General features: G+C 36.6%; 1 protein-coding gene across 7 annotated transcripts in view; it reads right to left on the bottom strand.

Annotated features, from left to right (window-relative positions):
• The window catches only part of RABGAP1L (RAB GTPase activating protein 1 like), a 668,256-nt gene that overhangs the window by 479,882 nt on the left and 163,170 nt on the right, over positions 1–25,204 (bottom strand). For all 7 annotated transcript variants that reach the window (XM_070498037.1, XM_070498036.1, XM_070498038.1 and 4 more), the window contains one exon: positions 5,786–5,936. In XM_070498037.1, coding sequence (XP_070354138.1) covers positions 5,786–5,936 — 151 coding nt within the window. The remainder of the gene's footprint in view (positions 1–5,785; positions 5,937–25,204) is intronic.

Raw genomic sequence — 25,204 nt, forward strand, 5'->3', positions numbered from 1 at the left:
ACTGGTCATTGCCAAACTCTCTGGGCCAGTAATTCTTGGGGGCTTCCACCTATTCCCTGCAAAAACAACAGAAGCTAGTATACCAGGACCAGCTGCTTAAATTAACCCATTGCTTACAGCTCTCCCCAACTAGATGATAAGATTCCTGGGAAAAAGACACTGCATCATACTTTACCAGCTTTACTCACAACCTAACACAGTATAAGGTTTATACTTTAGGGGAAGAAAAAAAAAAGAATAAATAAAGGATTATATGAATAAGTCAACAAATGACCCTGGGAGGGACAAAATAAAGAGTAAAACAGTTGTGGTCCTTGCTCCCCCTGGAATTTAGAGTCTACTGGTGAAAGAGACACTAATCAACTAAAAGCACACAACGATAACCCCCTCCTCTGAGGCAATGGTTGACATGCAATATAATGGAGTCACAAAATCAAATATATTTGAGGACCAGACAGGTATTACAATGTAAGAAGAGTAGAGGGTAAGTAAAAAAGAGTAGTAAGTCTACGGCAAAACAGAAATTACAAGTGTGAGCCAGACATATGTTATTCTTTGTTGTAGTTATGGTTATATAAAGCATTTTATGGGCTGGATCCAGCCTGTTGGTTGTATGCTGCCACACCTGAAGAGAATGCTTCAGAATGTGATTTGTTGCTTCAAATTCTGGACTAGGACACCACCATCATAGAATTAAATGATAAACAAACTACTTTTTCATAGAAGCCAAATCTTAAGTAAGTTTTCTATAAATATTTCATATTCCTTCTTCCCTATATAACCTGAGGTCTTTTGGTAGGGTTTTTATAAAGCAACTCTATTTGTTTAAGCTGAACCATTTCATTAACTGATCTTGAAATCTTGCTATTCCCTTAAGAAGACAGTAAAAATTAACTGGACCAAAAGAAGACACTACCAGCTGCTGAACGATGACCAAAAAGTACCAAAAATGCAGGCATTTCTTACTGAAAATCCTCTGGGAGTTCACGTTTCTTCTACTGAGTGGCTGGTAAGCTCATATGTATTCACCACCAGAGTACATACATGTACTCTTGGCTAAAAGCACTTGCTGTTTCATTTTTATCCATAAGCATAGAGAAAGGACATGATCTTTTTTTAAATATTGATATTATTCATCTCATTATCATCATCTATGGCTATGAACCAAGGAAGACAATGAAATTAAATATACATTGTACATCCTCGCATAGAAGTATTATGACTTGAGAACATGAATAAAGGCATGTCATCAGAGCCACACATTTCTATATGGTTTTATGAAAATGTTGTTTTTGATAAATTGCATTAACAATAGGAACATTAAAAATCTTAGGTTGTCATTGATTTAAAACCAAATGTGGAAATATTTATTATACTATCTTAAACTATACATTGTTAGTCAATTTCAGGTGGCAATTAATAAACATCTGCCATTCTAAAATATATATGCTACTGGGTTTACATACTTTTTATAATAAATTCTTCCACAACAAATCTCAACTATTGCCACTATTAACAGGCAGGTGTGCCAGAGAAGGTAGGTATCTACCCAATATATATTCTTTCTTCCCTATTAAAAACCCATATTTCAGTGGATGAAGGAGAATAGCAATGTACTCATTTTAAATATTTCCAAGCTTTCCATGGAGATAGTAGCCATGTAACAGAGTTCTAGTCAAAAAGATTAAGTGGAAGTTACTGTTTGGGGCTTTAAGGAAAGCTCTTTAAAAGGGTGACAGACTTCGTTCAGATATGCCAAGGGGAGGTCTGGCCTCAGTCCAGGCTCATGGGAGGTACCTCTAAACCCCTATAATTTCCCAAATGATAAGACTGTCTTTGTTATTCATGGTGAGCCCCTCCAACCACGTCTGATAGTTTATGCTAATGAGACACTCATGGAGGGCCCCTAGATACTTTATGCCAATAAGAGGATTCAGTATGGGGGCTGACGAGGACAGGAAGACCAACCATGCGATTAAAGAGACAGGTGATATCAGCTCAACCTCAGGGGAGGGGAGAGAAGTGGGCTAAAGATTGAGTTCCACCAGGTGGGCGATGATTCAATCCATGCCTATGTAATAAAACCCCAACAAAAACTCTAGACACCAAAGCTTGGTGAGCTTCCGGGGTTGGTGATTTTCCATGTACTACTACACATTGATGGTGGGAGGGTAATGTGCCCCAGAGGACAATGCAAGCTTCATGTTTGGAATCCTCTCATTCTCAGATTCTGTCCTATGTATCTCTTACTTTAGCTGATTCTGATTTGTATGCTTTTGCTATTAAAAAAACTGTACAGGCATACCTCGATTATTGCTCTTCAGTTTATTGTGCTTCACAGATATTGCATTTTTTACAGGACCCTCCACCAGCAAAAAGATTATGACTCACTGAAGGCTCAGACAATGGTTAGCATTTTTTAGCAATAAAGTAGTTATGCCTGTAATCATAAGTATAATACTTTGTTATACTTCTGAGGGAGTCTATGGGGACCCCCAAATTGGCAGCCAGCTGGTATGAAGTGAGAGTGGCTCTGGAGACCCCCAAACTTGTAGTTGATATCAGAAGTCTTGGGCAGACTTGGCAGTCTGGAGTACTCTTCCTGTAGCCTCAAGCTTTGGCTGCCTTTGTCTTTCTTCTCTTCTTTTCTGAACACAACGCTGGACTTAGAGCAGCCATCTTGTGACAAGAAGGTGACAAGAATACGCCAAGTATATCAGACAGGGTTCAGTGAGGGAAACAGAACTTACTCTACGTATTTCAAAAAGGATTTAACGCAGGAACTTACGTACTTAAACACCAGAAGACTTGGAAGACCAAAAGATTGGGGACACCACTGGTGGCGTTTAGGTTTGCCACCACAGCTAAAGTATGGAGAATTGGGAGGTTGCTGTTGCCACTCAAGTTCGGAAACTGCAAGAAACAGCAACTACGAATGAAGGCAGGTGATTCAGAATGGAATGCCGAGGCAGCTGCAAAATCTCACAACTGCAAAGCCCGGGGATCTGCCCACCACTGCCAGAGAAGAACAATATGGTTTTTGCCTCCCTCCAGTCTTCACTGGCAGAAAGTAAATCACAGCCAGAACCCTGGAGTGAAAGGAGTCTGGGAACATTTTATTCAATGAAAACATTCTTTACCATTCTGTCTCTTGGTCTTAAAATTCTTCCTGAAAATTGTATATTCAAAACTACCACGGTGCTTGGTATATATGGTAAAACTTTTATCATAGATAGGAACATATACTAAATTGTCAGGAGTTCATAAATAATATTATGGGAGACTATTCTTTATTTTTCTCCCAAAGTCTGAAATCTTAAAAGGTATGAATCAACAAATCCTCTTAATGGAGAAAGAGATGTGATAGTAGCTGCTATCCCATGAGCAGCCGTTAAAAGTACTATACAGTCAGTTATTTATATGAAAAAGTGATCTGACATCCAGAGTTATACACTCTGGATACTTTCACTCAGATATCCCCATCAATAAAGACTTTTCTAAGCATAAACATCTAATATATATATATTTATTTTATTATTTTTATTAGGCATGAGTTACTGTAATAATATAGATACTATAAAGCACAGAAATGTAGATAGAATGTAAAGCAACACAAAGACAATGAAGAAACTTTTACTTCACAAAAATACTACAAAAATATTATTCAATATTGAATATGGGTCATTCTAAAATTTTTATTTTGTGCAATTTTTCTATTGAGATAAACTTCACATAACACAAAATTCACCATTTTAAAGTGTACAATTCAGTGGCTTTTAGTACATTCATAATGTTGTGTAACCACTATCACTATGTAATTCCCGAATATTTGCATCACCCCAAAAAGTAATTCCATACCTGTTGGCAGTCACTTCCAATTCCTCCCTCCCCCAGCCCATCAAGCACTAGTCTACTTTCCCTCCATCGATTTACCTATTCTGAACATTTCATATAAAGAGAATCACACGAGTCCTTATATTTAATATGTTTGTTTAGCAGTTTATGAGACAATTTAAAACTTCTTTCAACATCAGATTTTTGACTCATAGTTCTAACCATTATCACATCTGAAAAAGACTTACAAAGATCCATAGACCCAGTAGAGGTGCATCATTTTTTTCAGTCCCACCCATCAATCATTTTGTTGAAATCTGGCTAGGAAATTACTCATTTTCTCAAAGTATTCTTATGAATAAATCAGAAGGTGTTGTATTTTTATATTTTTAACAAACAGCCCCAAATTCTCTGCAAATATCTGTACAAGTTTTAAACATATTTGAAATTTCTGATTCTGGTTTTTACGTAAGAAGAAGTTAAGGGTTTTATAATAACACACACATGCAGTTTTCAGTGATAAAATCACAGTGATGTTTAAATGGCCAAATGTTTCAAATGTCCTTCTCTACAACATGAGTTTATTTCCAAACTGAGTTGCTTTATCATCTATTATCATAACACTAATTCTTACTTGAAGGGACAGATTGGTGTATTTTTTAAAAATATCTTGATATGTAACATCCTATGACAGCAATCTTTTTAAACCACTCATCCATCCAATGAAGATTAAAATCCACTTAATCTAGCACGTGCAAACTACAAGAAAACTGCAGTGCTCTGAAAGTGAGCACATGAGTATGAGCACCACTGTCATTCCACTCCACAGTGTGCAAGTCCATTCTTCACTCAGGTCACTCCTGAGCCACGTGGGCAAATGGTCATTGGACCCAAGGACCTAGTGAGGTCTCAGTACCGTGGCACACCAAATATTAGTACAGCTTAATATCCTTTTGTGTTAATTTTAAAAAGCCAAATGGAACTTTAGACATCCCCCCTACATCAATGGATCTTCTTGTACATCCCACTGCACAAAACACTAACCATAAAAAATGATAAAGGTTTTAAAAAAAAAAAAAAACCTGAATTTAGCAGTGATTGAATATACTGGGCACTTAGAAAATATTTGTGGAAGGGAGGAAGGCAAAAAAGAAAGGAAAGGAAGAAGGAATTAGAGGGGCTAAAGAATTTTCAAAGTTGATATATCCTGAGGAACAAAGTCTTGGTTACCAAAAATCTCTCATTTAAGAATAGAGATTTTTTAAAAAACAAACAAAATGTTACTATTATTTTAAAATTCATGATTTAGAGTAGATTAAGAATTTAGGAGGTGAGACCTAAGAAGAAAGTCTAGGATTGAGGATTTACATTCACCTATGCTCTAAAGTCAGTTTTTTGGACATAAGCAAAGGAATTTACATTGGAACTCAGGGTTCCTGACAGAATAAGGCAACTATCCACATCTGGGCAACTATCCACATCACTTAAGTGTAAGGTTACACAGGCAAACAAGGCCTTTTAATTTAACTTTAAGTTAATTTGATTTTAAAACTATAAAGAGAAAAATTATACTGTGTATAACTATATATAATCTATATATAACTATATATATCTCACATATATAACATATATATAACTATATATAAATCTCATACAATAAGAAAGGTTAATTGAAATCACCTGAAACATAAATATATTCCAATTTGGTAAATAGTTATTATAAAGTCACTGGAACAACAAAATGAAAGCCAAGGCATAGTGTTCATAGATGACCACAGTGCATTGTTAAACCCGTCAAACAAGCGTTCAGAACAAAAGGCAGAACTGTTCACTGCACGACACCAATACAGTTTTGAAAGAAGTACAAAGCATTTATGACTTCTTGGAGCTATGATAGCAAGATTTATTTAATATGTTGTCCCATGAGAATAGCACGAAAAGAGCTTCCTACCTTTGTGATGAGAAGTCGGTATCTATCCAGCATTGCCTGGTTGTCATGGCAGCCTGCTAGTAACTGCCACACCTCTGCCCTCAACGCTTCAGGAACACCACTCTTCACCAGAGTGGAGAGCCCTTTCGGTCGTGCACCAAGGTTGCTGTGCCTGAGAAAACAAGAAAATAACCCATTCATACTCCCTTCACCACTGCTAAACTGTTTTTGTTATGGAAAGTATATTAATGAGTTTAAAACTGTAAGCCTGGCTCAAGAGAAAAATGGCAGCGGGGAGGCATGAAATAATAGTAGTGTTTAAGCTCGGTGATTTCTTTAACTTTTTTTCTTGGTCTCATTTTCTTTATTGGTGAACCATGTTATTCCACCATCAAGGAAAGTTTTTTCCTCTTCTCATTTAGTTTTTTAATCATCCTATGAACTTATTCATAATAATGAATGTGTTAACTATATATTTCTAGGCAGCATTTCAAGGTATAAGGATGCTGAGGCAGCATCCCACATATGAAATACAGGAAGATGGCACAGATGTTAGCTCAGGGCCAATCTTCCTCATCAAAAAAATTAAATAAATAAATAAATAAATAAAATTAGCCTTCCATCTACTTCACCTACTTCTCTAGCTAATCCACACTCTTCCACCTCCAGCCAAGACCTCAGTTTGGCATGCCCTTCCTCTGAAATATGTTCCATGTTTTCCCATACTGTCATAATCTGGCTATCTTGGGAAAACTGTAATAACTTCTACTCAAAAATTCAAGTAAACTCATCCCATTTATATATATATATATTTTTTTTTTTTTTTGGAAGATTAGCCCTGAGCTAATTACTGCCAATCCTCCTCTTTTTGCTGAGGAAGACTGGCCCTGAGCTAACATCCATGCCCATCTTCCCCTATTTTATACATGGGACGCCTACCACAGCATGGCTTTTGCCAAGTGGTGCCATGTCCACACCCGAGATCCGAACCGGTGAACCCCGGGCTGCCAAGAAGCAGAACGTGTGCACTTAACCGCTGTGCCACTGGGCCGGCCCCCCATTAATATTTTTGATAAATCAACAGATTTATATCTATTCTCCTTTCTTTCAGCTTCTTCAAAGAAAACTTTATATTGTTGAGTTAAAGAACCTAAACCAACAATACTGATAGGCTTGAAGCAAAATGAAGTAAAAAAAGGTAGAGCTTGTATGATTTAACATGCTGTTGCACTATTAAAGAATACAGTTACGCTGCTAAGTGAAAAAAGCAGGTTTCAAAACAGTATATATAATATTATTTTAAATACTCATTCTCTCTTTCTTTCTCTCTAACACACACTATTTCAAAACCTGCTTCTAACATAAATGGAAGAGAATACAGAATATATTCCAAAATATGTGCGTATAGAATTAAGAGGGAAAGTACTCCTTTTATTTTCCTTTGTTGTTTGAAATATTTACAAAGATCTTAAATGCTTTTATAATCATACACAAAAAAAGTCATTTGAATTCTTTAAATTTTTCTCATGGACTTTAAGTAAAATACAACTTCAGTTAATTTGTAAAATACCATAGCTAAACACGTTCCACAAAACATGTCAAGTAGAGAGAGAGCATTACTCATTCTTGAGAAGATTTACCCAAGGAAACTAGGTGACACCTAGAGCTTCCTTCCAGCTGTCACTTCTTCGCTATCCAATTGAGTTCATGATTAGCAAGGGAATATTATGCCACAAGACAGCCAGGATCAATCATAAAAGGATCTTTTTCATAATTTATTATTTGGTTCTGATTACACTTTTGAACAGGAAAAACATACATGGTTTGTGGGTAGCTGAGGTTTCTGCACTCTTAGTGTAAAAAAGTGAGTTAACTAAAAACAACAGTGTGCAAAGCGGTAAGCTCATTTCCCCTGAAATTAAATGCAAAATATTCTGAATTATGACTCCCATAATATATAAGGGGAATTCAAAATAATTAAATATATCGTATGCTATATGTTATATAGAGATCAATACATCATCACCGTGTATCTACAGCTATTAAAACTCCAATAAACATCCCTCATATGAAAGAAAACTTTATTCAACCCCACAAAATCCCCAAGCTATCAGAGTGTCTCCTACCTTGCACATCAAATTTTTAAAAGTTGTTGTAAACTCTCTATCTCTATTTCTTCCCCTCTCACTCATTCCTCAACTCAGCTCAACATGGGTCCCTATCTCTCCCAGAAAAAAGATTTCACTTAAGTAATACATGACTTCTCTCTATGCCACTAAATTCAATGGACATTTTTCAGTCCTTTCACCGTTGACCACTTTGTTTCCCTGGCCTTCAATGACAAAGCACTCTCTTTTTCCCCTCACAAATCCCACTGCAGATTGCTCCTCCTTTATTAATTTCTTAATTGTTCCAAGTTCTTTGTCTCTCTACTCCTTCCCTCAATGATCCAATTTTCTTCACTCTTGTCTCTGGGCATTATCATCTATGCCCATGTATTCTGAGCTCCAGAGGCACCTCAAAATCAACATGCTCAAAGGTGAAGTCAAATTCTTTCTCCCCAAACCTGGCTGTTTTCCAGAGTATCCCATCTCAGTGACTATCATCATAATCCACCCAAATTAGAAAGCTAGGAATTACTGTTGACATTACTCTCTGCCCTATAAGCCATTACTAACTCATCAACAAGTCTGATGCATTTTATTTTCCCAACCTCTCCAAAATCCATGCATTTCTATTTCCAATGCCACCAACTCTATTCATTCTATTCACTCTAGACCTCTGCAAAAGCCTCCTAATATCTAATTGTCCTACTACAATATATTTCCAATACTGCAGGTAGAATGAAGAAGACAAATAGCTTGACTAAATATTATGTTGGCTCAGATTATTTTGTATAATGACTTACATAAGGTTTTGAATTTGGAATATCTCTTCCTACACATGCATACACGCATAGATACATATGCATATACAGACCCCTTAAGGTTAATAGTCAACAGTCCCTAATGAATATTTTACCATAACATGATGCAACTCAATTGACATTCAGCTTCCAGCTGACCCTCAGCCATCTGTTTGGCCAGGCATAATGGAAAAAAACCTTTTCTCCTCTCTTAAAAACCTAGGCACTATTTATCTTTACAGACTAACATTTAAAAAGAACTAGGTCATTCATAACAATGCAGGATTAACAGCTTTCATTTACTGATTATCCTGGTAATGATACAGTAATCATATTGCACACAGCACCCTCGTACTTAAGAGGTACTGACGGATATTAAGCCAAATGCCACTAGTATACATCTATGATCAGGGAGGCTGAAGCAAAAAAGCAATTTATAGAAATAGTTATTGCTTTCAATATTTCTGATAAAAATATAACTACATATGGCATTGCTTTAATACAACATTAACTACAGCTATCAAGCGACTTGGAAATAGACAGCTAGTTATGACACATGCTGAACTCTGTGCTAGAAACAAGATAGATATCTAATTATTCAAAAAAATCACACATGAATCAGATATATATACTAAACATATAGTAATCAGGTTGTTTTTAATGCATGAATATAAACAAGAGCAAAAATCTCTGTCCTCTTTACCTATGTACCCCAAGCATGTAGAACAGTGCCTGGCACACAGATGGCATTCAATACATTTTAGACAAATGAATGAATAAATAGGTTTATGAAATTAATATGATCAACTATTAAGGCTAAACGAAGAAGGAATGCTTTTTTAAAAGCAAACATTCTCATTGACTTTAATAGGATCATAAAGCTGCTGTGCATTCATCCAGTTACCTCCAAAGAGGCATCTTTTCTTGAAACTATCTAGGCATAGAATTTTTTCTATTTTTAAAGCTGTCCAGGAGAGAGTGTCAAAGAGAAAGTGTCATTTCTAACAAAAACCACAGAGAAATCAAGAGATGAGAAGAAAAGCCACTGAATGACAGTGAGTGGTCACTGACGGAATTAGGACAATGTTGATAGAGGGGAAGCAGAAGGAGATGGCCAGAAGATATAAGAAGGAGAGGGTAGCCGCTTGACCCATTTTAAAAGGTTCTCTCAGAAAAGGGAATAGGTACAACTGGAACTAAAAGATGGCGTGGCATCAAGTAAAGTTGGGAATTTCTCCTTCCCCCAATAATGAGAACACCTAGATATGTAAAACTAGGTTTTATATTAAGTTAAATAAGCTACATAAAGAAAAATTTCAAGAAAAGTGATAGATTAAAGGTCATTATGAACATCAAGAGCACATTTTTTTTAACTATAGTTTCTTTTTTTTTTTTTTTTTTTTTGCTTTTTCTCCCCAAATTCCCCCAGTACATAGTTGTATACTTTTAGTTGTGGGTCCTTCTAGTTGTGGCTCGTGGGATGCCGCCTCAACATGGCCTGATGAGTGGTGCCACGTCCGCGCCCAGGATCTGAACCGGCGAAACCCTGGGCCACCAAAGAGGAGCACGCAAGCTTAACCACTCCGCCACGGGACCGGCCCCCAGACATTTTGTTTTGATTTGCTTATTTTTTGAAGGGTGTTTTACTCAGTTGAAAAGAATGGAACATTATATTAATGTGAAAAGGACGGAAGCTATGGATGTTCACGCTTAGTGATTCTAATCTTCAGGTTTCCTCAGAGTCTAGGTTTTATTTTGTTTTCCCAGCAGTTTATTGGTGCTCAGTTAGGGTGAAAGACCACTGATTAAAAACACATTTTCCTGGGGGCCAGCCCAGTGGTGTAGTGGTTCACACACTCGGCTTTGGTGGCCCAGTATTCGCAGGTTCAGACCCTGGGCACAGACCTACACACTGCTCATCAAGTCACATACATAGAAAACAGAGGAAGATTGGCACAGATGCTAGCTCAGGGACAATACTCCTCAAGCAAAAAGAGGAAAACTGGCAACAAATGTTAGCTCAGAGCCAATATTCCTCACCAAAAAAAGGAAAAAAATCCCCATATTTTCCCATTTTGCTAATAAGTATAGCCATGAAGAATACAATCAAAACGCCTACTAAATGTGTATTGATTTTCTGATATTCTAATAAAAGAGAATGAATAGTTTGAGGATGGCTTTATTAATTATAATAAACCAGTACCCAATTTGCACCTCAGACGTTCACTTAGTTTTTTTGGTTAGAAAACCTTCCTACTACCTAAGTTGACTTTTATACCTAAGTGTTCAAGGTCAACACTATGCTTTTCTAGTCTAAAAGTCTCAACAGCTTCTACACAACTTCAAAACCAGAAGCAGTTATTCAGCAACAATTCTGCCCAATACCTTAAATTCCTTAAATAATTTAATACTCAAGTCACCAGCATTACCATTCTGAATATATTCAACATATAAGACAAATCTTGTCACCACTTTCAGTTTGGTTTTTCCAAGTCTTCCCATCACAAATGTTTCCTCTCTTCCTCTGTTTCTGTCCCTCTTCCTCTCTCTCTCTCTCAGTTCCAGTTTGCTCACTTCTTTCACGGAGTAATTATGTCTTTAACACACCTGAATTCCAATCTCATATAAAGACTTCACTTACTGAACTTTTTACGCAATCTGTTTTTAGTTTTCTTTTCCATATTATCCTTATTTTTCCTGATAATTCCAAATTAATATTAAAAATTTTTCCTTTATAGCTTTCTAATAGTATATTTAGTTACCTGAATTCTGATTTTATCCATAAAAGTTTCAATTTATTTTAATACAGAGATCTAGCTGTTTTATAATAAGTTCAAAATATTTTCAAGAATTTTTTTACCTAAAAGTTCATTGAGAACACAGGCTATCTCCTCACTTAAAAGAAAAATTTTCCCAAAGCACAAAATGTAGGATTTCACACAACAGGTGCCTTACCTAAATAAATCACAAATATATCTTCATGTAACTACCTAGCTAGTATTCCTAAGACACTTTGAAAGCTTCTAAATTTAAAGACTAATGTTTAAAAAAGATATTCCAAGAGCAATTTAAAAATTTTGTCAATCCTTCAACGTGGATGGACCTTGAGGGTATTATGCAAAGTGAAATAAGTCAAAGGGAGAAAGTCAAATACGGTATGATCTCACTCATAAGTAGAAAAACAACGACAAACAAACACATAGCAACAGAGATTGGGTTGGTGGTTACCCAGGGGGGAGGGGAGAGGACAAAAGGGGGGATTATGCTCACATGTGAGGTGACGGACTATAATTAGTTTTTGGGTGGAGAACATGATGTAATCTACACAGAGTCTGAAATATATTAGGATGTACATCTGAAAGCTATATAATGTTATAATCCAAAGTTACTGCAATAAAAAATTAATTAATTAATTAATTAAAATAAATAAATATCTGCCCACTGAAAAAAACGGATGCGATGCTAGGACTAGTGGTTGCTGCCCAATATTCTTCTTTCCTTTCTTCCTCACTAACAAAAGCTTACTTTTTAAAAATTTCATGTATTTATTTTATTGAGGTGAAATTCATACAGCATAAAATTAACCATTTGAAAGTGAACAATTCAGTGTCATTTACCACATTCTCAGTGTTGTGCAACCACCAGCTCTATCTAGTTTCAAAACATTTTCAAGCATTTCCAGAAGGAAACCCCATAGCCATTAAGCAGTTGTTCCCTGTGTCTCCCTCTCCCCAGCTCCTGACAACTACCAATCTGCATTCTGTCTGTATAGATTTGCAATTCTTGATATTTAATATAAATGGATTCATAGAATAAAAAAAGAAAAATTCTGTCAATCCTTGTATAATAGATACAAATTTCTCTCAGTTAGGTATATTTTACCCTTTTCATATGAATTGTCACAATACAACTGCAAAAGTGAGCCAAATAAAATATTTGAATTGTAAAAGATTTAGCAAGTTTTCTAAAGGTCTAAAAATCAATTATCTTAGTTCTTTAAAATAGTTCCCTCAGATTCTTTCAATGAATTTCTTGAAGTCCACTACTAAAAATATAATTTAGAAAGATTATATTTTATTTCTGAAAAAAATTACAATGAATTACAGCTGAGAAACCCTGTCAATTCTACTTCAAAAGTCTTTTTCCATTTGGAGCCTCCTCTCTATACATAAGGCCCATGAGTTTGGTACAGACCTCTCAACCCGTGTAATTACCTCCTAACTCATTTCTCTACTAACAGCTTCTTCTTACTCCAAAATTACCTTCCTAAATAATAAAAAGAATCATAGCTTAAAAATATTTATTGGAGATTGTCTTTATTATGTTGAAACTATTGTTGGATGGTGGATACATAAGGCTTCATGTATTTTTTTCTACTTTTGTATATATTCAAAAATTTCCAGTGAGTCTTCAGTGTTTACATGAACATTTATCCATTATATCACAATTATCTGTTTAAATGTCTACATGCCTCTATAAGATGGTAAACTCCTTGGGGGTAGGAATTATTTCCTATTCATCTTTAAATCAGCAGTGTCTAGTATAAGTCCTAAAGAGAGTAGGTTATTTTTTTTAAGCTGGATGAGAGAATCAAGAGACCCGTCATTTTATAGAAAAAAACATTAAAAAATGGTCAAGAAATTTGAAACAACCTCAGTGTTTCATTATTTTGTTAAAACAGTATGATATGAGCATACATTCCCACCCTTCTTGATTATGAACCTCAAAGGTAAGAACTGTGTCTTTATCTATGTATCTCTTAGAGCCTAAGAGGATGCTTCATAAACGAATGTTGAACCAAGTTATAAATATTGCATTTTATAAACAGAGCAAAGATCTTAATTTGCTGTTTATTAGTCATCAAAGTATTTTGTTTTCCTGTCCACCATACTGCCATTCTCATGATCTCTCTTTAAACTCAGACTAGAAGCCTGGCAAGGGTAATAATTTTCCTAGTTTATTCTTTCTCTTACTAAAACTTCTACATGCTCCTATAAAAACTAATCTAGCAACCCACCTACATTATAGAAACGACAGCCTCTCCACCTGGTTAAAAAAGTTCTGGCTCTGGAGCAAGACTGTCTAGATTCAAATCCTGGCTCTGTCATTTACTTGCTGCATAATCATGGGTACATTACTTATTGACTGTGGGATCTTGAGCAAGTTACCTATTTGCTGTCATTATTTGTTGTGTATTTTTATATCAGTTACCTAACACAGCTGCATCTCATTTTTCTCATTTCTAAAATGAGGATAATAATAGTCCCTACCTCAGAGGGTTGTTGTGATGACTAAATTAACTAAGGCATCTACAGCGCTTAGAGCTGCACCTGGCACACAGTAAGTACAGTTAATCAGCTATTACTTTTGTAGACATGGCCCACCTTTCCTCCTAATACAATAAACCATCTGTGCTCCTAAATACAACTTCCCCATCAGTCAACAAATCCATCTTCTTGGCTATTCATCGACTTCTCTTGGAACTGTGTCCTCTTCCTCTGGCATTATCAAATTTCCTCTACTAGATCATTTCCAACAATACGGAAACATGCCTCTATTGGCCATCTTAATTTTCAGAGTAACGTCTCAACCCACATCTACTCCCTAACTCCTTATTTCTTATCATCGCTTTATAGTAAAACTACTCTGAAAAGCTATCTACACCTGCTGATTATCTTTCTTCTTAGACAGAGTCCAATCCAGCTCTCATTCCTATCTTTCCCTTCAGAGGTTCTTGTCAGGGTCACCAGTGACATCCAAATTGCTGGATCCAATGAAATTCTCAGACTTCCTCTAACTTGACCTATCAGCTGTTGACCACTCCCGTGATAGACATAGGGCACTTGATTTCTGTCTGGGTTCTCCTCTTACCTTTGGTATGTTTTCTTGGATTCCTTTGAGTGACCCTCCTCATCCTTCCAACCTCCAAACACTGGAGTAGTCGAGGGCTCAGTTCCTGGGTGACTTCTCTATCTACATTCACTCTCTGAGTAATCTCATCCATTCTAACAGCTTTAAAAACCATCTATTGGGGCCAGCCCCATGGCACAGTGGTTGAGTTTAGCACACTCTGCTTCAGCAGCCTGGGTTCACAGGTTCAGACCCTGGGCATGGACCTACACCACTTATCAGCCATCCTGTGGTGGCAATCCACTTACAAAATAGAGGAAGACTGGTACAGACGTTAGCTCAGGGCCAATCTTCCTCAAGCAAAAAAAGAGTAAGACTGGCAACAGATTTTAGCTCAGGGCAAATCTTCCTCAGCAAAACAAAAACAAACAAAACATCTATTGACTGATGGTTTCCAAACCCATATTTCCATCCTTATTTTTCCCTTGCACTCAATCTTACATGTAACTGACTAATGAACACATTTATTTGGATGTCTAAAAGGCATCTCAACATCTCTAAAATCTTGATTTTATCCTCCGAAGCTGTTCTTCCTCCCTTATCTCTCATATTTAAGTAAATAGAAAGTCCTCTAGTTGCTCAAGCCAAAAATGTTGGCATCATTGGTCAGTTCTTTCTTTTTCTGAAGCCACACAGGTAACATAAGCAAGTTCTATCAGCTCTCTCTCTCAAAATATATCCAGAATCTGATCACAAGTCACCTTCCGCTATCAGCTTGGCATAAGACACCATCATTTCTCCCCTGGATTATTTGCAATAGTCTTCTAACTATTCTGACTTCTTCTATCTTTGCTCTCTTATAATTTATTTTTCACTTCAAAGCCAGAATGATGCTTTTAAAAATGTTTAAGTCAAAATATCTTACCATAGCATGACATCATCAAGACACAAAGTGGTCAAGTAACTTTCCCAAGAGAAATGAATCCACTTATAACCTAACAGGAAATATAACAACTTACGTTTATTTAAAAATTACATAAGAGGGGTGCCGTCAGCATCATGGCAAAGTGAGCTTGCCCAGGACTCTCTCCTCTCCAACATACAAGAAAAAGGAATAATCATATTCCAACAGAAAATATCCTAATAGCACAGGAATCCTCAGAGAGTCATGGCAGCCAAATGACAGAGGGTAGAGAGGCTGGAGCCCCCTTCAGAGGACCTGGAATGGGGTAAGAGAGAACTTCACTCCCTCCCCTAAAGACTGTGGTGACTGCTGCAGGAGGCTCTGTAAGGGAAGGAGTTGGGGAGGGGTCACACCTTGGCAGGATCACTCAGGACTCCCTAGTGCCCTTGCAGCATAGAGGGAAACCATCTAACGAGGCGAAAGCTTTCACGTGGGGTGACCTTATCAAACAAGGACCCCAGCAGACCAGATAGCAAGAGCTGATCAGGAAACTCAGGTCTGTGTGCAAGAGAAAGCCTGCCCCCTACCCCCGGCACTGTGCCATGCCATCTTGGCTGAAGGCGGAGGGCTCAGAATATGCGGCTCTCGACCCCCATCTAGGGGCAATAGGTTGTAACTGCAACTGAATAATAGCAAAATGGGCAAAACCTGTAGGTCCAGGATCAGACAGTTCATCAAATCTCAAGACCAGAGGGAAAACAATACCCAGAATTATGTCCTGCAGACTCAGAAATAAGTAAGCTAAATGACACTGAACTCAGAAATAGCTATCGTCAAAAAACTCAATGAGGTAAAAGAGAATATAGAGAAACAATTCAACAAGTTCAGGAGCTACTTCACAAAAGAGATTGAAACTATAAAGAAGGATCAATCAGAAATACTATAGATGAAAGACACAATGGAAGAGATAAAACTAAATATGGATTCCCTGAATGCGCGTGTAGACACAACAGAGGAACGAATCAGCATAATTGAAGACAGACAAGTTGAAATGCTCCAGACAGAGGAAGAGAGAAAACTGAGACTAAAAAGAAATGAAAAAAGTCTCCGAGAAATATCCAACACAATGAGGAAATGCTACATAAGAATTATAGGTATCTCAGAAGGTGAAGAGAAGGAGAATGGAGCAGAAAGTGTGCTCAAAGAAATAAGAGCAGAAAAGTTCCCAAATCTAGGGATTAAGAGAGAAATGTGTGTGGAGGAAGCTTTCATATCTCCTAGACTTGTCAATTTAAAAAGACCTACTGCAAGGCATATAGTAGTAAAAATGGCAAAAATGAATGACAAAGAAAAAATACTCAGGGCAGCAAGGCAGAAGAAAATAACCAACAAACGACCCTCTCTCAGACTTTCAGCAGACTTCCCTGCAGAAACTTTACAAGCTGGGAGAGAATGGAATGACATATTCAAAACATTAAAAGATAAAAACCTTCAACCAAGAATACTCTATCTAGCAAAAATATCCTTCAGATATGAGGGAGAAGTTAAATCTTTCCAAGGTAAACAAAAGCTAAGAAACTTCGTAGCCATGAGACCCCTGCTACAAGAAATCCTCAAGAAGGCCCTCATATCTGAAAAAAGAAAAAAAGGGAGAAAGGGGTCACAAAACACAGAGTAAGGAGACAAATAGGTAGAATCAGAATAGGATAGCAAATATTCAACTACAGCATTAGGATAAAGGGAAGTAAAACACCAAAAACAAAGACAATCTTGTCTCTTTAACCACAAACTCATAACACAAGTTGGAATAAGATATGAGAATAATAACTTAGGAAGGGAGGAGGAAAGGGACTGAATCAGTTTAGACTAAGGAAATAAGAGGCCATCAGAAAATGGACTATGTTATGCACAAGATTCTGAATACAAACTGCAGGGTAGCCACTAAACTAAAAAGCAGAACAGAGACACAAAAAGTAAATAAGGAAATTACTAAGAAATACAGTATAAGAAACTGCAGTAATCAATGGGTAGACCAAAACACACAGGATGAGAAAGAAAGGAAACACAGGAAAACCAGAAAATGAGTGACAGAACGACATCATTAAGCCCTCATACATCAATAATCATCCTCAATGTAAACGGACTGCACTCTCCAATAAAAAGACAAGAGCGGCAAGATGGATTAAAGAACAAGATCCAACAATTTGTTGCCTCCAGGAAACTCACCTCAGCTCCAATGACAAATACAGGCTCAGAGTGAAGGGGTGGAAGATGATACTCCAAGCTAATGGCAAAAAAAAGAAAGCAGGTGTCGCAATACTTATATCAGACAAAGTAAATTTCAAGATAAGGCAGGTAAAGAGAGACAAAGAGGGGTGGTATATAATGATCAAAGGGACACTGCATCAAGAAGAAATAGGGCTTATAAATATCTATGCACCCAACACAGGAGCACCAAAGTTCATAAAGCAACTATTAACAAACTTAAAAGAAGATATCAAAAATAACACAATAATAGTAGGGGACCTCAACACCCCACTCACATCATTCGACAGATCATCCAGACAGAAAATCAACAAGGAAACAGTGTAATTAAATGAAAAGCTACAACTGTTGGACTTTTAGACATATATAAAACACTCCATCCAAAAACAGCAGAATACACATTCTTCTCAGGTCCACACGGAACATTCTCAAGGATAGACCATATGTTGGGAAGCAAGACAAGCCTCTATAAATTTTAAAAAATTGAAATAATAACAAGGATCTTCTCCGATCATAATGCTATAAAGCTGGAAATTAACTACAAGAAAAAAGCTGAGAAAGGGACAAAGATGTGGAGACTAAACAATATGCTATTGAACAAGCAATGGATCATTGAAGAAATTAAAGAAATCAAAAAATATCTGGAGACAAATGAAAATGATAACATGCCATACCAACTCATATGGGATACAGCAAAAGCTGTATTAGGAGGGAAATTCATCGCAATATTGGCACACCTTAACAAACAAGAAAAATCCCAAATAAGCAATCTCACATTACACCTAACTGAATTAGAAAAAGAACAAACAAAGCCCAAAGTCAGCAGAAGGAGAGAAATAATAAATATCACAGCAGAAACAAATGCTATTGAAACAAAAAAGGCAGTAGAAAGGATCAAGGAAACAAAGAGCTGGTTCTTTGAGAAGATAAATAAAACTGACAAACTTCTAGCCAGACTTACAAAGAAAAAAAGAGAGAAAGCTCCAATAAACAAAATCAGAAGTGAAAGAGGAGAAATAACAACAGACTCCATAGAAATACAACAAATTATAAGAGAATACTATGAAAAACTATATGTTAACAAAATGAATAACCTAGAGGAAATGGATAAATTCTTAGACTCTTAAAACCTCCCAAAGCTAAGTCAAGAAGAAACAAACAATCTGAATAGACCAATCACAAGGAAAGAGACTGAACAAGCAATCAAAAGCATGCCAAAGAATAAAACCCCAGGACCAGACAGCTTTCCTGGGGAATTCTACCAAACTTTCAGAGAGGATTTAATACCTATCTTTTTCAAGCTATTCCAAAAAATTAGGGAGGATGGAACACTTCCTAACACATTCTACAAGGCCAACATCACTCTGATACTAAAGCCTGATAAGGACAACACAAAAAAGGAGAACTAGAGGCCAATATCACTGATGAACATAGATGCAAAAGTCCTGAACAAAATTTTGGCAACCCGAATTCAGCAATACATCAAAAGAATCATACATCACAATCAAGTGAGATTCATACCAGGGACACAAGGATGGTTCAACATCCACAAATCAATCAACGCGATACACCACATCAACAAATTGAGGAATAAAAAACACATGATCATCTCAATAGGTGCAGAGAAAGTATTTGACAAGATCCAACAGCCATTTATAATAAAAACTCTTAACAAAATGGGGATAGAATGAAATTACCTCAACATAATAAAGGCCATATATGACAAACCCACAGCAAATATCATTCTCAATGGAGAAAAACTGAAAGCTATCCCTCTAAGAACAGGAACCAGACAATGATGCCCACTGTCACCACTCTTATTTAACATAGTATTGGAAGTCCTAGCCAGAGCAATCAGGCAAGAATAAGAAATAAAAGGGATCCACATTGGAAAAGAAGAAGGGAAACTGTCACTCTTTGCAGACGACATGATTTTATATCTAGAAAACCCTAAAGATTCCACTAAAAAACTTTTAGAAACAATAAAGGAATACAGTTAAGTCGCAGGATATAAAATCAATGTGCAAAAATCGGTTGCGTTTCTATACACTAACAATGAAGTAGCAGAAAGAGAAATTAAGAATACGATCCCATTTATAATTGCAACAAAAAGAATAAAGTACCTAGGAATAAACTTAACGAAAGAGGTGAAAGATCCGTACACTGAAAACTATAAAACATTGTTGAAAGAAATTGAAAACAACACAAAGAAATGGAAAGATATTCTGTGCTCTTGGATTGGAAGAATTAACATTGTTAAAATGTCCATACTTCCTAAAGCAATCTATAGATTCAACGCAATCCCTATCAAAGTTCCAACAACATTTTTCACAGAAATAGAACAAAGAATCCTAAAATTTATATGGAACAACAAAAGACCCCAAATAGCCAAAGGATTGCTGAGAAAAAAAACAAAGCTGGACGTGTCACACTCCCTGATTTCAAAATATACTACAAAGCCATAGTGACCAAAACAGCAGGGTACTGGCACAAAAACAGACACACAGATCAAAGGAACAGAATTGAGAGCCCAGAAGTAAACCCACATGTTTATGGACAGCTAATATTTGACACGAGAGCCAAGAGCATATGATGGAGAAAGGAGAGTCTCTTCAATAAACGGTGTTGGGAAAACTGGACAGCCACATGCAAAAGAATGAAAGTAGACCATTCCCTTACACCATGCACAAAAATCAACTCAAAATGGATTAAAGACTTGAATGTAAGACCTCAAACCATGAGACTTCTAGAAGAAAACACAGGCAGTACGCTCTTTGACATCGGTCTGAGCAGCATATTTTCAAGTCCCATGTCTGACCGGGCAAGGGAAACAAAAGAAAAAATGAACAAATGGGACTACATCAAACTAAAAAGCTTCTGCACAGCAAAGGAAACCATCAACAAAATGAAAAGACAACCTAAGAATTGGGAGAAGATATTTGCAAACCACATATCAGATAAGGGGTTAATATACAAAATATACAAAGGGCTCATACAGTTCAACAGCAAAAAAACCAACAATCCAATTAGAAAATGGGCAAAAGATCTGAAGAGAGATTTCTCCAAAGAAGATATACAGATGGCCAACAGGCATATGAAAAGATGCTCAACATCATTAGCTATCAGGGAAATGCAAATCAAAAGTTCAATGAGGTATCACCTCACTCTGGTCAGAATGGCTGTAATTAACAAGACAGGAAACAACAAATTTTGGAGAGGATATGGAGAGAAGGGAACCCTTGTTCACTGCTGGTGGCAGTGCAAACTGGTGCAGCCACTATGGAAAGTAGTTTGGAGTATCCTCAGATAATTAAGGATAGATCTACCATATGATCCAGCTATCCCACTGCTGGGTATTTATCCAAAGAACTTGAAAACACAAAGGCATAAAGATACTTGCACCCCTATGTTCATTGTGGCATTATACACAATAGCCAAGATTTGGAAGCAACCTAGGTACCCATCAAGGGACGAATGGATAAAGAAGATGTGGTATTTATGCAGGATGGACTACTACTCAGCCATAAGAAATGATGAAATTCGGCCATTTGTGACAACATGGATGGATCTTGAGTGCAATAAGTCAGAGGGAGAAAGTCAAATACCATATGATCTCACTCATAAGTAGAAGATAAAAACAATGACAAACACACACATAGCACTGGGGATTGGACTGGTGGTTACCATAGGGGAAGGGGGGAGGAGGGAGGGCAAAAGGGGTGATTAAGCTCACATGTGAGAGGATGGACTATAATTAGTTTTCGAGTGATGAACATGATGTAACCTACACAGAATTCAAAATGTATTATGATGTACATCCGAAAATAAACAAATAAATGAAAAAAAAAAAACCTCCTAACAAAATGGGGATAGAAGGAAATTACCTCAACATAACAAAGGCCATAATATGACAAACGCACAGCCAACATCATACTCAATGGGAAAAAACTGAGCGCCATCTCCCTGAGAACAGGAACGAGACAAGGATACCCTCTATCACCATTCTTATTCAACATAGTACTGGAGGTTTTGGCCAGAGCAATTAGGCAAGAGAAAGGAATAAAAGGAATCCAAATTCCTTTTATTGGGAGGGAAGGAAAAAGTGAAACTCTCGCTGTTTGCAGACGACATGATCTTATATATAGAAAACCCCAAAGAATCCATCAGAAAACTATTAGAAATAATCAACAACTACAGTAAAGTTTCAGGGTATAAAATCAACTTACATAAATCAGTAGCATTTTTATACTCTTAATAACGAACTAACAGAAAAAGAACTCAAGAGCACAATATCATTCACAATTGCAACAAAAAGAATAAAATACATTGGGGTGAATTTAACTAAGGAAGTGAAAGACCTATACAACGAAAACAACAAGACTTCCCTGAAAGAAATGGATGACAACATAAAGAGATGGAAAGATATTCTATGCACATGGATTGGAAGAATAAATATAGTTAAAATGTACATGCTACCTAAAGGAATCTACAGATTCAATGCTATCCCAATCAGAATCCCAATGACATTCTTTACAGAATTAGAACAAAGAATCCTAAAATTCATATGGGGAAACAAAAGACCCCGAATTTCTAAAGCAATCCTGAGAAAAAAGAACAAAACAGGAGGCATCACAATCCCTGACTTCAAAATATACTACAAAGCTACAGTGATCAAAACAGCATGGTACTGGTACAAAAACAGGTGCACAGATCAATAGAACAGAATTGAAAGCCCAGAAATAAAACCACACATCTATGGACAGCTAATCTTCAACAAAGGAGCTGAGGGAATACAATGGAGAAAAGAAAGTCTTTTCAACAAATGGTGCTGGGAAAACTGGAAAGCCACATGTAAAAGAATGAAAATTGACCATTCTTTCTCACCATTCACCAAAATAAACTCAAAATGGATCAAAGACGTAAAGGTGAGACCTGAAACCATAAGGCTTCTAGAAGTAAATGCAGGCAGTACACTCTGACATCAGTGTTAAAAGGATCTTTTTGGACACCATGGCTTCTCAGACAAGGGAAACAATAGAAACAATAAACAAATGGGACTTCATCAGACTAAAGAGCTTCCTCAAGGCAAGGAAAAACAGGATTGAAACAAAAAAACAACCCACTACGTGGGAAAAAATATTTACAAGTCATATGTCCGACAAAGGGTTAATCTCCATAATATATAAAGAACTCACACAACTCAACAACAAAAAATCAAACAACCCGATCAAAAAATGGGCAGAGGACATGAACAGACATTTCTCCAAAGAAGATATACGGATAGCCAATAGGCACATGAAAAGATGTTCATCATCACTGATCATCAGGGAAATGCAAATCAAAATTACACTAAGATATCACCTTATACCCATTAGAATGGCAAAAATAACCAAAACAAAAAGTGACAAATGTGGGAGAGGTTGTGGAGAAAAAGGAACCCTCATACACTGTTGGTGGGAATGCAAACTGGTGCAGCCACTATGGAAAACAGTATGGAGATTTCTAAAAAAATCAAAAACAGAAATACCATATGACCCAGCCATCCCACTACTGGGTATCTACCCAAAGAACTTGAAATCAGCAATTCCAAAAGTCCCATGCACCCCTATGTTCATTGCAGCATTATTTACAATAGCCAAGACATGGAAGCAACCTAAGTGCCCATTAACTGATGATTGGATAAAGACGATATGGTATATACCTATACAATGGAATACTCCTCAGCGATAAAAAAGGATACAATCGTCCCATTCACAACAACATGGATGGACCTTCAGGGTGTTATGTTAAATGAAATAAGCCAGATAGAGAAAGACAGTCTCTGTGTGACTCCACTCATATGTAGAAGTTAAACATGTAGACAAAGAGAACAGACTAGTGGTTACCAAGGGAAAGGGGGGGTGGGGAGCGGGCACAAAGTTTGAAGTGGTGCACCTACAACATGACTGACAAACAGTAATGTACTACTGAAATTTCACAAGATTGTAAACTATCATAATCTCAATAAAATTTTTTTTAAAATCACATAAGAAAAAATAATCAAGTACCAAAATGTAGACATATAAGATGCTGATAGAATTGAAGGGACAGAAATCTGTAACATTCAGGAATATTTCATTCATAAACACATTCAATAATACTTGTTGAGCATCTATTATGCTCCATTCACTCTGACAGGTGCCTGTAAGACAAGAGTAACTCTGAGGAGGTCATGTGCATTTGACATTACTTTGAAGGGTTAGAATAGAAAAATTAGTTCAAGACAGTGTCTCCTACAATAAATACTACAAATCAAAGTAAAGAGAAAATAATGAGTATGCAAGGGATGATGAAGGCACTGACCTAAGAGGGGGAAAAGGATATACTTCAAAGAGCTATTCTATGGATAAGCCATAAATTTCATTCTTGGTTTTTTCCTTTTTTTTCTTTTCTTTTTTTCGACGTAGTGGTAGCATTTTGCGCTTCAGCAACTACAATGCTCGGGGCTAATACTCTTGGCTTCTTTTTTTGCCATTTACTTAAGGCACAACTCATGCAGTGTAAAATTCACCCTTGTTAGTGTATAGTTCTGTGAATTTTGACAAATTCATATCATTGTTTGACTATCACTATAAGCAAGATACAGGACAGTTCAAAAAATCTCCTATGTCTTCTTATAGTCAATGCCAGTTAACACCCCCAGTCGTTGGCAATCACTGATACATTTTCTACGAGGATAGTTTTGGCTTTTCTAGAATTTTATACAAATGAAATCATCCAGTATTTAGCCATTTGAATCTGACATATTTCATTTAACATAATGCATTTGATATTCATCATGTTGTGTTATCAGTAGTTCATTCTTTTAACTGCTTAGTAGTATTCCATTGAATGGATGTACCACAATTGGTTGATCTATTTATCTGTTGGAGGGCATTTGGATTGTTTCCAGTTTTGGGTGATTATGAAGTAAGCTATTGTAAACATTCATATACAGGTATTCATTTCACTTGGCTAAATACATAGGAGTGGAATTGGAATTGCTGGGTGGTACAGGAAGCATGTGTTCAACTTTATAAGAAAATGCCAAACTATTTTACAAAATGGGTACACAATTTTGCATTTCTACCAGCAATATACGACAGCCACAGTTGCTATATATCCTTGCCAGACCACAGTATTATCAGGGGGGTTTTGGTGTCGTTTTGCTTTGTTTTTGTTTTCCAAAGTGGCTACAACATTTCCCAAACCTATCAACAGCATAAGAGGGTTCCAATTTCTCCACATCCTTGCCAACACTCATTATTTGTCCTTTTTATTATAGGCATCCTAGTGGGAGTGAAGTGGTATCTCATTGTGGTTTTCATTTGCATTTCCCTGATGGCTAATGATACTGAGCATCTTTTTATGTGCTAAATGGTCATTTGTATATCTTCTTTGGAGAAATATCTATTTAGATTGTGTGACTCTACATCTCAGCTCTCTATCCTGCACCATTGATCTATGTCTCTATCCTTTAATCAATACTGTCTTGATT

The sequence above is a fragment of the Equus asinus genome, chromosome 25 (assembly GCF_041296235.1).
Source record: "Equus asinus isolate D_3611 breed Donkey chromosome 25, EquAss-T2T_v2, whole genome shotgun sequence".
NCBI lineage: Eukaryota > Metazoa > Chordata > Mammalia > Perissodactyla > Equidae > Equus > Equus asinus.